The sequence below is a fragment of the Vipera ursinii genome, assembly GCF_947247035.1.
Source record: "Vipera ursinii genome assembly, chromosome: 3".
Taxonomy (NCBI): Eukaryota; Metazoa; Chordata; class Lepidosauria; order Squamata; family Viperidae; genus Vipera; species Vipera ursinii.
The window spans coordinates 67,660,823-67,675,751 of NC_139516.1; the positions used below are offsets into that span (position 1 = coordinate 67,660,823).

At 38.4% G+C, this 14,929-nt stretch overlaps 1 protein-coding gene across 7 annotated transcripts in view; it reads right to left on the bottom strand.

Annotated features, from left to right (window-relative positions):
• Window positions 1-1,685: 1,685 nt before the first annotated feature.
• DOCK7 (dedicator of cytokinesis 7) overlaps window positions 1,686-14,929 on the bottom strand; it is a 142,555-nt gene continuing 129,311 nt past the window's right edge. For 4 of the 7 annotated variants that reach the window (XM_083359892.1, XM_083359891.1, XM_083359889.1 and 1 more), the window contains 7 exons: window positions 13,035-13,160; window positions 12,007-12,096; window positions 7,355-7,591; window positions 5,858-6,001; window positions 4,114-4,220; window positions 3,258-3,425; window positions 1,686-2,112 (listed from right to left, as the gene is read on the bottom strand). In XM_083359892.1, coding sequence (XP_083216018.1) covers window positions 2,070-2,112; window positions 3,258-3,425; window positions 4,114-4,220; window positions 5,858-6,001; window positions 7,355-7,591; window positions 12,007-12,096; window positions 13,035-13,160 — 915 coding nt within the window. In that variant the 3' untranslated portion in view covers window positions 1,686-2,069. Of the gene's footprint in view, window positions 2,113-3,257; window positions 3,426-4,113; window positions 4,221-5,857; window positions 6,002-7,354; window positions 7,592-12,006; window positions 12,097-13,034; window positions 13,170-14,929 lie in introns of all 7 variants that reach the window. The other 3 variants (XM_083359893.1, XM_083359890.1, XM_083359888.1) reach the window with 1 other exon arrangement.

Here is a 14,929-nt window from a genome sequence, read left to right on the forward strand (position 1 = left end):
TCAATGATTTTCAGCGTTTATTTGATGATAGTTAATGTTTAGGGATGGCATGCTTCAAATTGATTTTATTATTTAATACTCTCCCCACAGCTGTTTTGGAAGGGAAATATAGGAAACTTAATATTGCCCCTTTGATTTAGGTGCTATAGAAACCACAGCCTAGCTCCTTTTGTATTGTCAATTTTATAAGGATATTTCACCAATTGATTACCTAAACCCGGGGTAGGCAACCTTGGCTCTTTTATGACTCGTGGACTTCAACTCCTAGAATTCCTGAGCCAGCCTACCCCTGAGTCCTAAACAATAAAGATAAATTTATTTCTCTAAAAGTAAGTAACAATTTTTTGCCCACAAATGTTACTATACTTCTGTGCTGGAAGCACTGAAGTGAAATGATCAGCCAGTCCCCCTTAATGAGCCCATTGAAGTGATACCTGTTTAGTTACTCAAGTTTGCCTGCTTTCAAACTGCTAGGTTAGCAGGACCTGGAGTGAATGACAGGAGCTCACCCTATAACACAGCAGCACTTGGGCTTCGAACATGGGCTTGCAAATTGTCAACCCAGCATTATAACTCTGCCCATTTGCCCACAAATGGTTGCCAACAGTTATTAATTTTAGGGGACAAATTTTCTTGTTTTATAGAATGCATTTGTATCAATCAGTGGCCAAAATAAAGGTCTTTGCATTCCAAACAGCTGGCAGAGACATGCCCCAATAGGTGAAGCTAAGTTAAAAGTTGCCAGACCTGTGATTTGGGTTTCTGAACCACTTTTTGAACTTGATGAGAATTTGTCACCAAAGTTCAGTGGTAGATCATGTTGGCAGTAGAACCCTAACATTGTAAACCTTGATGGAGGTAAGTATATTTGCCTTTTTGTTCTTTTCCAACCTAACAGAATGTAGGAGGCAAGTGATTTAAAAGAGAACTGAAAATGGCCATTAAATAAAATAAATAAATAAACCTTTATTGTCAAAGTACAACATGTGTACACTGAGATTAGCTGAGCCTCCCCCCCCCCGTGCTCTCTCCCCCCAACACACAGTGACAACAAACCCTCCATCCCACCATAACTCCATAATCAAACAAAATAGTAGCAAATTTGGTGCTAAGGAAACACACTGGCAAAAGAAAATTTAAACTAGATCAGGCCAGAAATTGCAAAGACAAACATTCCAGATAATTTTCTCCCTATGTCCATATGGAAGAGGCACTTGGGAAGTAGCCAAGAAAGTTGTCCAATCATTACAAATAAAAGTTGGTAATAACTTTACAGTGAAGAAAAATAAATTTAGCTAGAATGTGGATATGGTATGATAGTATATGATTAACTTTTCAATCTCACTTTAGTTCACTTCATCCTTTCAATCCAGTGTTCTGTTTTAAAAAGAACCCTAGCATAAAACACTAGCTGAGATGGGGGATAAGATGAATTTTTAAGTTATGTTTTCACCTTTTAGTCAAACCTGTTTTATTTACAGCGGCTCCAAACAGTATTAGAAAGTACAAATTTATACTAAAAACAGAGCTCCAAGCTACCCTAGTAATTTTAAGCTCAGATGTAATAATCATGCATATATAAAGAGTAAATTTACAATAGAAAGCATTCTTTTCAGCAATACCTGTCCATATTTTTAAAAACTGTTTGCACATGGAGATAAATAAGAAAAGCATGAAATAAAGTGGAAACTTTCAAATATTTAATAGTACCATTAATATAAACAAACACTATATTAAAATTGTTTGCTTTTTCAAATGCTATTATAAATTAAATATACAGACTAAAAAAATCACGTTACAGAATGCTATAAATAAGCTTGATGAATTCAGAGTACCTTTGAATATTAAAAAAAGAAGTTTTAAAAAATACTTTCATACTGTTGCAATAGATTTTACAAAAACAGACTTTTAAAACTACATTTTCCAGGAGAAAAGATTTGGCCACTTAATGCTCCCATGCAAGTTAGCTACCCTGCCCAGAGCAAAATTCCACAAATTTCCTGGTGTCGATAACACTGAAACTGCCTTTTCAGTACCTTAAAACTCTTTTTAAGTCCCTTCTGGGGTGCTTATATGTCCATTTTTCGAAGGCTCATTCTGCTGAAGGAATCTCTGGAGAGTGGGGGGAAAAAAACGTGAAATGAGCTACCACAACTTAAAACCACAGAATCAAGTTTTATTTCTTGCCAATTGAATAACAATCTGTTGCAGAAAGTGTTTCTTCTATAGAACATTTGCCCCCCCCCCCAAGTAGCCCTTGGTTAAGTTCCAACAAAGTTATGACAGCACTGAACAAGTCCTTCAAAGTTCCAACTGTCTCACCACCTCTGAGGTCACATGATCCCAATCTGGGTCTTTGCAACCGGCTCACACTTAATGACTGTTTTGCAGTGTCCCACAGTCATGCGATTGCCGTTTGCAACTTTTCCTGCCAGCTTCCCACCGGCAAAGTCAATGGGAAAGTTGACAGGGAAGTTTCGCAAGTTGCTCGGTTACGTCTTTCTCACCTTTGCGTCCTACCCTAGCCGCTCTGCGCTCATGCTGCATCTCCCTGGCCACTCGGGCACCCTTCCCAAGCATATTCTTCCCAAGTGCGTGCTGCACACTCCCATGCTCCTTCTCCCACCTATCAGGAGCAACCTATCTGTCTGCTGGTCTATTTGTGAGCCACCTGGGATTTGCAACTTCCTGCTAACTTTCTCACTCAATTGGATTGTTGGAAGTCAGCAGCGAAGTTGCGAGTAGATGGAAAAAGACAGCCAGGCTTTGAGCCAGTCAATATGTCCTAGATTTAACACTCATTTGTTTAGTGACTGTTCAAAGTCACAATAGCACTGAAAAAAAGTGACTTAACAACCGTTCCTCGCACTTAGGAATGCCACAGCATCCTCACAGTCATGTGATCAAAGTTTGGACGCTTGGCAACTGGCATATATTTATGACAATTGCAGGGTCACGTGATCGCCTTTTGTGACTTTCCCAACAGGCTTCCAAACTAGCAAATCTTAACAATCACATGGTTCGCTTAACAACTGCAGTGATTCACTTAACAACTATGGCAAAAAGGTGGTAAAATAGGCTGTGACTCATTTAACAACTGGCTTAGCAGTGGAAATTGTGGTCATAAGTCAAGGGCCACCTCTATGGAAAATGGCACTATCTTACCCCATAGGTTACGTTAGGTATAGTTATGGTGGATTTTTTTTTCCATTCAGGAGGCCTTTGGGGAAAAGTGAGAAATGTTATATTAGAATGACCTGTGACAAGCAGCAGGTAGAACAGCCTTGTATAATTGGGGTATTTTTCTATTTATCAAGGGCTGAAGGGCTTCTTTGAGACGATGATAATTTCTTTCAAGTTCCCGCTGATACTCTTTTTGGTCCGGACCAATCAAGCTTTTGTTTTTGCGTAGTGCGTCCTCACATCTAGAACACAATAGAAAGCATTTTAAGTGAGCAAATGATCATAAACGTATTAGATGATAATTAAACATTATGTCAATTTATCTTTGTTCATCCTTAAGTTCCTAGATAATGCTTAACTACGCCTTAAATTGAAAGTCCATTTCACATAAAATCAATGCAGCTTGATTTTAGCGGGTAGTTGTACTGTACTGTTGAAGCTGGTTTTTCAGCACTATGGTTTTCTCTATATTTTGGCACACTTGCTACCAAGTAATTGTGGACATTTTCTTTTTTTTCTAATATGGAGAGCTTTTTTGAAAAAAATAAAACCAATTTACTGTCTATGCTAAATGTCTGGCCTCCACAACATTTTACAAATGTTAAATAGGTAGCATTGTCTCAAATATAAAGATGACTGCTTTTTCATTAAAAAAAAGAATAACATTTGAGTGATTTCTCAAAATTGTATTGGATTGTATTAAGAAAGTATCTCCTATCCATTAGACCGAAAAGTGGAAAGGGACTCAAAATAGCACAAGAGACATAGAAATGAGCACCCAAAAGATTTGTTTTTGCTAACCCAGGGGTAGGCAACCTCGGCTCTTTTATGACTCGTGGACTTCTGGGAGTTGAAGAGCCGAGGTTGCCTACCCCTGTGCTAACCGAAGGGGGAAAAAAGTACAGATCTTTATAACAAATCACACAATACCTTTTTGTAAAGTCTTTGAAACAAAGCCGAAGTTTATTATGGTGACGGAAGAGTTTAGGATCATTGGGTATTTCAGATAAAAATACTTGTGCAACCTCCAGCGGCCCCTTAATGGAAAAAAAAGGGCAAAATAATTGTATGGACACAAAATATTTTAATAAAATGTAGAATTTTCTTTAACCTTATACATCAAAAGCCCTTAGACCGGCAACACAAAAACCACATCACATCAAGGAGTAAATTTGCCTTTAATATATTGAAAAAGATAGTATTTGGGGGCTAATTTGAGGTGTTTACGTTTAGAATTATGCCACTTCAGTTGTATGAGGCTAAGCAACTAAAGCTACAACCTTGAGCTATCTGCAACATTGCAAAAATAAATAAAGCCAGAATATAAAACCAGTAAACTTAATTCATAAATACACTTCTTAGTTATATAACTGGCACTATAACTCTCATTACAGTAGGAATGAGCAACTCTTGACCCCTTTACAACCTGTGGACTTCAACTCCCAGAATTCATCAGCCCACAACGTTGACTTCATCTTTCAGTTGATCTGGTTATGTTGCCCAACTCTTAAAGATTCTGAGCAGGTCACAACAAACAAATTACAATAAAACATTAAGAAAATAAAAAAAATGGCAAGCACGATGAAGTGAGAGGCTCTCATTCTCCCTTGCTAAAGGCCTGGGCAAAGGACCACGTCTTCCTATCTCTTGTAAACAACAGCAGAGTGGGGGCCAACTGGATCTGGATGATTGTGGATCTTTAGGGAGGAACAGAGCTGAAATTTTACCTCCCCCTTTGCCAATCATAAGAGCCTTGGTGGAGCAGTGGGCTAATGCCTCCTTAAGTAACACCAGCTGCCTGCAATTAGTGCAGGTTCGCATCCCACCAGGCTCAAGGTTGACTCAGCCTTCCATCCTTCCAAGGTAGGTAAAATGAGGACCCAGATTGTTGGGGGCAATTAAGCTTACTTTGTAATAATGCCGCTTGGGTGTGTGTGTGAAAGCCCTAATAAGCAGGCATATACATAGAATGAAGGCTACTGCTAAGCTTATAAGCCGCCCTGAGTCTTCAGAGAAGGGCGGGATATAAATGGAATTAAAAAAAATAATAATAGTAATAATTGTGCATGCTCATTTCTTATAAATTCAGGTGCCAGTACGTAACTCATCCTATGATATAAAATTATCCATTCTTTTCACTTCCATGTATGCTAACAGGAAGACATCTGATACAGGTAGTCCTCAACTTACAACAGTTCGTTTAGCGAGTGTTCAAAGTTACAACGGCACTGGGAAAAGTGACTTATGACCGTTTTTCACACTTTACAACCATTGAAGCATCTCCATGGTCTCATGATTAAAATTCAGATGCTTGGCAACTTTGACAGTTGCAGTGTCCCGGGGTCATATGATCACCTTTTGCAACAAGCAAAGTCAATGGGGAAGCCAGATTAGCATAACAACCGTGTGACTAACTTAACAACTGCAGTGATTCACTTTACAAATGTGGCAAGGAAAGTCGTAAAATGGGGCAAAAACTCACTGAGCAAAGATTTCACTTAGCAAGATAAATCTGGGGCTCAACTGTGGTCATACCTCGAGGACTACCTATTATACTACATGCCTTTTAAAGTCCTCCCTGTAGCCCTCGAAATAAAGACTTGTATTTAACAGCATACTCTCAACTTTTAACTACCCAAATCGTTGTGTGCTTTATGATACTCTGTATTCTTACCTGATTTACAGTGGTGCCTACTGAGCCCTGAAGCACCATTTGGAGCATCTTTGGGTCGGCTGGATCTTGATGGGTTGCAAAAGCCAATTCTTGGGTTTTTTTCTGCATGTCCTCAATGGCCACTTCGATTGGTGTCAAAATTATCTAACAAAACAAAGACCCAGGGAGATGCAAAAAGCGTGAAGTAAATTTACAGACATTTTATTTTTCTAAATAAGGGCAGAAAACATTCGGATGCTCCCCCTCCATTGCCCAGTGCAAATAAATACTAAAAAATTAGAGCAGAAGGATACCAGCCGGTTATACTAAAACAGGTGGCCACTACTACCAAATGCCCCAGGAGCCCATCTTATCATTTCAACTAATTTTCTAATGCCCTATACTAGCTTTCTGCAGTAAAAAGCCTGAACAATCTGAAAAATAGACTGTTAAAAAAAATACTGGGCAATTTACTGGGTAATGGACCCTAATTACTGATTGATGATGCCAAGATTCACACACTATGGTCAACTGTGGTTTATTTTAACCACATTTTGCAGAATACTCCATAGTTATCGGGGTTCATGCACACAAGCTAAAGATAAGAGCCGTGGTGGTGCAGTGGTTAGAATGCAGTATTGCAGACTCTGCCGACTGCCAGCAGTTCAAGCCTAACCACTCAGCCTTCTATCCTTCCAAGGTTGGTCAAATTAAGACTCGTCAGAGAGAAGGCTGTAAAGCTGTAAAGCACTATGAAGTGGTGTGTAAGTCTCATTGCTATTGCTAAGCGCTATTGCTAAAGCACACAGTGTATGGGTTCACCTACAGTACAAAGCCAAAACCAAACATAAACATTACTTAGTGTGATATGTGGATCTAATTAGTTCACAACTTAGGGAGGATGATAATAATAATGAAGCAGAAAAGATTTTATTTGTGAAAGATGGCTACAAAGTCAATACATGAATTAGTAATTTGAGAAGCATACTTTGATGCGGAAGGATATTTTTTTTCCTGAGAACTACAAAGCAAAATGGCAGAGAGATTCCCACTGAAAATGAAACATCTGTTTTGTGGAGAAAACATGTTTCCCTCAGAAGACTGTCTACATGGGGACTTTCAATTATGTTTTTTTAAGAAATGAAATGGGACTACGGGCCATTAATTTAAGACTCACACAGATACAGTGCATTCTTTCACTTCTACTTCATCTCCTTCACCATACTTTAAATTATAAGCTTCTATAAATTCAGGGTGCTTGTTTATTCAACAGTCACATAAATCTATGTTAATAATAGCAGCAGCAGAATTTTGTGACGAACAAAAGCATAAGCTGTTTTCTCAAAGACTCACGGAGATGCTGCCAAATTAAAAATAACTTGAATGTTTTTAAGTGTTACAAATTAAAACTGAGTTGTGTGAAAATATTGCAGCACTAGGCACATTGTCCATCATTTCCTTCATTCACCCAGCCTTTTCATCTCTTAAAGGCAGAGTTTAAGGAAGTACAAGACTTACTTCTTCCTTGTGAATGACGTTTATCCTTGTCTTAATGTAAGGAAAAGCGTGTGATGTGGTCAGGATAGTCTTCCTTTTGAACTGTTCGTGCAACTCCCCATGAGCTCTGCCATCCAACGTGAACGGGGTACAATACATGAATCGCCGCAAATTGTAGTTTTTGTCAAAATAAGTTATCCTGTCCTTCATTTCGTAAGTATCGAAATAGGGCTCAACGTAAGTGATTTGTATATAAGCCTGAGGAAGGAAAACAGATTGACAGCAATAAAATGTTAGAACATAACTGATCATAGAAATGGGAGGTTCTATTAGTGCTGGAAGAAGCTCTTTCCCACATGGCAGGTTCTGAAACTAGCAGTTCACGGTTGTTTTTAAAGGATTCCTATACCGAAATGGTTTGTCATGGAGGCACAGGCCAAAATTCACACATAATGACACAAGGAACTGATGAGACAATAATACAAAGTCTTTCATTGCTATATGACAACTCGCCATGGCCAACCCGACACAGGACAACTCGTTGCGGCACAAAAGTTACACTAATATCAAAGAAATGGTGAAACAGAATGATTAAAGAAAGGATGCAATAGGAGGGGCGGGATGAAATGTGAAGGGCAAAAATTAAAACATTTTTGCTTTTTTAATTTATTTGAAATAATTAAATAGAATGATTAAATTGTCCCACAGTGAGTGATCCTGGGGCTGCAGCAAGCTGACCCATTCCTCACTGCTATAATTACAGGTAGTCCTCAACTTACAGTCACAACTGAGTCCAAAATCTCTGATGCTAAGCAGCAGTTGTTATGCGAGTTTTGCCTCATATATGACCTTTCTTGCCACAGTTGTTAAGTGAACCATTATAGTTGTTCAGTTAATAACACGAGGTTAAGTGAATCTGGTTTTCCCATTGACTTCGCTTGATAGACGGTTGCAGAAGATAATCACATGACCCCAGGACACTACAACAGTCATAAATATGAGCCAGTTGCCAAATGACCAAATTTTGATCACGTGACCACGGAGATGCTGCAGTGATCGTAAGTGTGAAAAATGGTCGTAACTCATTTTTTCCCAATGGCATTGTAACTTTACCTTCCGGCGCGAATTAAAAACTTACCTGTTCCAGCAGTCCGGCCTGGCCTGATAGCTCTAATTGGGGTCCCAGTTTGTATTTTACTATTGTTTGTTTTCACTATTGTTCATTCTGTATGCCTACCTTATTCTGTACACCGCCCCGAGTCCCTCGGGAGAAGGGCGGTTTATAAAAACAAACAAATAAATAAATAAATAAATAATAAATAAATAAACTTTAAGCAGTCACTAAATGGTTGTAAGTTGAGGAGTACCTGTATAGATGTTTATAGAAGTTGCAGTTATGGGATGATTACTTTTTCACACTAGGCCCAGGTTGGATAACTTTGTTTTATGAAATAAATGAAAAATGTGCCAAACCGTGTCATTTGTTCAATCAGACTCCTTTCTTGCATCAGGAAGTTTCACATGAAATTTTTGATTCAAGAACAAAAATCTACAAACATTCACAAGACCAAAAAGGGGCAAATGTGTTTTCACACAACCATACCAGAATCCTCCACAACTGTACATTATTCCTCCGGGACAAATCCAGTCCAAATTCCTCAGGGTGGGATTTCAGGGTGTTGTGAGGCATCTAATATATCTTTATGCCTTGAATCATGTATGATGAAAATAGAGGGCAGGGTCTGGTTCTTAAATTTCACTGACTTGCCGAAGGGCTGTCAGAAAAGGCTTTCTGGATGAACTTCCTTGTCAACAAATTACAGATATATTGACTTTCTCCTCAAGAAGCATTCAAGAGGGTTTATGGTCTGGCAACCTCTGCCAGATTTGTAGGGATGTGAAGTGCCAAACTGATCTAGACAGAGCCCCTACATTACCAGGGAGCAATGTATAAAGGATGTTCATGCTGGCTGGGGAATTCTGGGAAGTCCACAAGTCTTAAAATTTGCCAAGGTTAGACTCCCCTGTTCTAAAACCTGCTTCGTACTTCACAAAAGAGCCTTTCCCCTGGTAATGGAAGTGTCTTCCCTTCAGCTGTGCTAGAAGAGAAATATCAAGCCAGGAACAATGGTGGAGGATGAAGCGGAAGGAGCAACTGAGCATGTGCTGCTTGCTGAGAATATTATAGCTCTGATGGAAGTACCTCTATTAGACCACCGCTAGTGGACTTCCTGGGCCATTTCGGTGCATCTTTCCTATGCTCTGGAAAGAGCTCCATCATAAGGTAAAATATAGCAACATTTTGTGTGGTGGCATGTAGAGGAAGATATTGGATCCTCCAGAAGATAGGCTTAAGATACAGGAGGATCTGGACAGACTCGAACACTGGGCACTATCTAACAAAATGAAATTCAATTGTGAAAAAAGTAAGGTTCTACATTTAGGCAGGAAAAACCAAATGCACAGGTATAGTATAGGTGGTACCTTGCTCAATAGTAGCAACTGTGAGAGAGATCTCGGAGTCCTAGTGGACAATCACTTAAATATGAACCAGCAGTGTGCTGCAGCTGCCAAAAAAGCCAACACAGTGCTAGGCTGCATTAACAGAGGGATAGAATCAAGATCGCGTGAAGTACTAATACCACTTTACAATGCCTTAGTAAGGCCACACCTGGAATACTGCATCCAGTTTTGGTCACCACAATGTAAAAAAGATGTCGAGACTCTAGAAATGGTTCAGAGAAGGGCAACAAAGATGATTGGGGGACTGGAGGCTAAAACATATAAGGAACGGCTGCTGGAATTGGGTATGTGTAGTTTAATGAAGAGAAGGGTGAGGGGTGACATGATAGCAGTATGCCAATATCTCAGGGGCTGCCAGAAAGAAGAGGGAGTCAAGCTATTCTCCAAAGCACCTGAAAGCAGGACAAGAAGCAACGGATGGAAACTAGTCAAGGAGAGAAGCAACCTAGAACTAAGGAGAAACTTCCTGACAGAACAATTAACCAGTGGAACAACCTGCCTCCAGAAGTGGTGAATGCTCCAACACTGGAAGTTTTTAAGAAGAGATCGGCCATCCACTTGTCTGAAATGGTATAGGATTTCCTGCCTGAGCAGGGGGTTGGACTAGATGACCTCCAAGCTCCCTTCCAACTACTACTACTACTTCTTCTTCTTCTTCTTCTTCTTCTTCTTCTTCTTCTTCTTCTTCTTCTTCTTCTTCTTCTTCTTCTTCTTCTTCTTCTTCTTCTTCTTCTTCTTCTTCTTCTTTTTCTTTTTCTTTTTCTTTTTCTTTTTCTTTTTCTTTTTCTTTTTCTTTTTCTTTTTCTTTTTCTTCTTCTTCTTCTTCTTCTTCTTCTTCTTCTTCTTCTTCTTCTTCTTATTATTATTATTATTATTATTATTATTATTATTATTATTAAATTGTCACCATAATTGTGTTTTTTCCTCCCCCTCAGAATGTTTTTCCCCTTACTTCTCTTCTAAGCGCCTCTGTAATAACTTTTCTGGAATATAACTGTGGTTTTTTTTACAAGTACAGGTGATCCTCCAATTAGAACCATTTTCACACTTATGATTCACTGCAGCATCCCCAGGGTCATGTAAATCAAAATTTGTGTGCTTGGCAACTGGCATGTATTTATGACAGCTATACTACCCCAGAGTCATGAGATCATCATTTGCAACTTTCTTAATTGGCTTCCAAAAGCAAAGTCCCGGGGGGGGGGGATGGGGGGGGAGGAGAAGCCAGATGACTACACAATTCACTTAACAACTGCAGTGATTTACTAAACAAGTGTAGCAAAAAAGGTTGTAAAATAGGGCGAAACTCATTTAACAATTGCCTTGCTTAGCAACAGAGATTTGGGGCTCAATTGTGGTTGAAAGTTGAGGACCACCTCTATGCATTCTGATTTTTGTAAAAGATTTTACAGTCCTTCTTTTATAAATCAATATTTTCCTGTTTTATGCATTTTTGAATATATTTTATAGAGGGTAATTTTGTAACAGTTCTAGTTTTATCTTGAGTTTATCCAGTCTATTTCTATTTAGGATTAGCTTGCCTATTAAATAATATTTGGCTTTTTTATTATTCTATTTTTAGTAATTACTTTGGCAGGTTTAACTATATAATAACAACAATAACAATAATAATAGAGTTACAAGGGACCTTGGAGGTCTTCTAGTCCAACCCCCTGCTCAGGCAGGAAACCCTATACCATTTCAGACAAATGGTTGTCCAGTGTCTTCTTAAAAACTTCCAGTGCTGGAGCATTCACCCCTTCTGGAGGCAGGTTGTCCCACTGGTTAATTGTTCTATTAATTGTTCAATTGATTGGTTCTGAATGTTTGCCCTCAAGATTATGTGATTTCTTTTTTTAAACCCTTTTTATTTTGCGTGGTCTTTGGACATAATAAAGATAATTAAGAGCTATACATATGTTGACAGAGCAGAAGCAGTATAACAAGAGAGGAGCTTTATTCTTCCTGATCAATTTCATTCCTGAAACATGCTATTCATATCTAGATTGAAAGGGAAAATGTAAATACAACTTGTTATCCTTATTCTCTTGGGAGAAGTAGTTAGGTAGATTTAGGCCATTTCTAACATCACACGGAAAAATGTTTGAGACAAGGTCTACACAATACGTGATCATAAATTAATATCTTACTTTATTCGCATCTAATTTGCACTTGTCAACAGGGTTAGAATCTTTAATAACCTCAACAGCATCTTCACCAAATCTTTCTCCATAAAATCCCTGAAAATGATAAACAAGATATTAAGAACTAAACAGAAGCCAACATTGTAAACAAAAGTTGAGCAAAAACAAGACATTTCATCCCATCACACCAGACTTTTTCTCAGCTTTAGAACTGGAATATACAGTACCTGCTATAAGACCAATGACTTTATCTGGTTTGAAAGCACTGTTTCTTATCTCTCTAGCTTCAAACATTACTCATTCTCTATTATTATCATGCTTTCGGCTCTTGACATTCTGAATAATAAATTTACTATAGTTTGTCTGATTTATGTCCTGTATTTCCATCAGAGACTCAAGCTATCATGCACAGCATTCTTCCCTCCAATTTTGTCCCCATAACAAATCTGTGACATATTGGGCTGAATATGATAAGTTACCAGGGCTGGTGATGGATCTGAACCTAGGGCTTCCACGTCATAATCCTAATTCACACAATCTCAGTTTAACCTACTTACAGTGCTGCTGATGTGGGGAAAAACAGAATGAGGTGCTGTGTATACAACCTTAAACTCGTGAATGAAAGGCTTAAATACGTTTTAGAATTATATTTATTTTTCACATTTCTGAACCACCCATCTTCCTCAGAGAGGGACTCGGCATTTTACATGCTCTGAGGAAGTTCATTTTCCCACTGCTAATCCTCATATAGACAAAACAGAATTATCGAGAGCAAGTATCAGCATGGCGGAAAGTGTGACTTATTATTGTATACAAATAAGGAGAATTTTTAAAATCAAAAATATTGGTTGATATATATCCCCCAACTTCCAATGCAACTAGATCATGAAAGTGAGTTTCAAAACAATGTAAGCTGAAGTTACTAAAACTAGTATAGTTAAAATTTCATTGAAATACGGTAAATGAAATAAAGTAAAAGCTTAAAATCTTTATTAACATAGGCAAATATTCTAAGCTTAACCAGGAAATCTCACCTCTAATCTATGAGAAATTTCAGCAAGTTTTGTTATAGCTGGCTCCTTGTACATGAACTCCTGTTCATCCAAATCTCCAAATTTAGTTCCATAAAAGCCAACACGGAAGTACGTACCGAACATTCGCTTACCATCCTAAGGTATATAAAGTTATGTGATATTTAATATAAAATATATTATTCTTTAAATAAAAATTCTCTAAAATACAACCTCATGCAAGGATATAACAACAACCAATCAACTAACCAAAAGTACTAGTGATATTTTATAAAAGTTACAGCACAAAGGCAAAATTCAAAATTAAAATGTACACTTATGAGATTTATGGGAATCTCATGCATTATTGGGGGAAAAAACCCAGTGGCTTAGCTCTGCATAGGAAGAATGGAATAACTTTTAATGGCCTGAATTTAGATGATAATATAAATATCGGTTGATGAGGGTTCCTTAAGAATGGGTAAGTTTCTTTTATTTCTACAACTATTGGAAGATACATTTCTAAATTCTACAAGTGTGAATAACTTCAAAATAAATCTGCACATTGCAGTCTAAGCACTAATATGAACTAGGTTCAACATAGTTCAACTCAACATGGGCATTTGAGGGACAGAGAGGCAAATGACAAAACGTACGCAAAGATGCCATCAAGCAAATGTTGTGATTTACCTAGTTGTGTCTCAAGGATGCGAGTACACAATGGGTGCATTTTGTATGGTGCCATTATGTGTGTTTCCATTTTAGCACCATTGTGGTTTGCTATGGATGTAGCTGCACTCAAAAGGAACACGGGAGTGCTGTGAGTGTGAAATGACTGTTATTTGTAACTTCTCTTAAAACAATAGCCAAAGATCGAAACGGCAATCTTGGTTTCAAGAAGTTCCACCTGGCTATGCAATGAACACGGTGTTATCCCAATGTGTCATATGTGATGCTTGCTCTATATGTAATGTAGAGTGGAGAATGCCATGGTACAACAATCTTGAGTTATTCTCAAGTATCATTTTATCTTTCAGAACAGGGGTAGGCAACCTTGGGTCATAAAAGAGCCAAGGTTGCCTACCCCCGTTCTAGAAGAAATGAAAACAATTTAGGAAGATGATTTTAGTTACACTGTCACCAAACTTCCTCCAACCACTGTTCCTGAGGTCATACCATGTGTCTGCAGCTCAAATATCCGTGACAGTTGAAATTCTTCTGTTTGTAGTAATGAGATTTGCATTGCTAACACTGGAAGGGATACAGGTCATCTACTCTATCCTCTACGTAGTATAGGAATAGTGGTTATGGTTTAAGGAGGTTTTAAGGAAGCCTGCCAGTTCTCCCTTTGTGTATGTGCCTTTGTGCCATGAAAACTATGTGCATGTCTAAGGGGATTTGGGTCACGGGGTGCAGAGTTCTATAGGGTGGGAAATATCCTGTGGGTTCTTTATAGGTTCCCATGCAGTTCCTTTCACTTGGGCATTTAATGAAAGCAACAGTAAAGCCAAGGATAGCAACTGTTGTTTTCCAGACTATTGAGATTACAACACCCAGAATCCACGACCATTGACATACTAACCGCGGATTAAGGGGATTGCAATGGAAGGCATCTGGAAAGGCGCCAGAATGCTTAATCCCTGATTTATAGCAGCAAAACTAAAAAGGGCACTCTTTTATAAAGACAACATGTAACTAAAAGACCCAAAGCAGCACAAATTTAAGGTTACCAATCCCGGAATTTCCTCCCCCACAAAAAGATCACACTACTTGGAACAAAATATATCTGAGGAAAGGACTCCCAATGTTCACCTTGACTCTCATGGCACAATTGTGTTCTGTGAACTGCCTTTCTCCTTTTTCTTTTTTTATAAAAAAAAAGAACAACACAGCGAGATTTTGAACTTTGTGTCCCACGA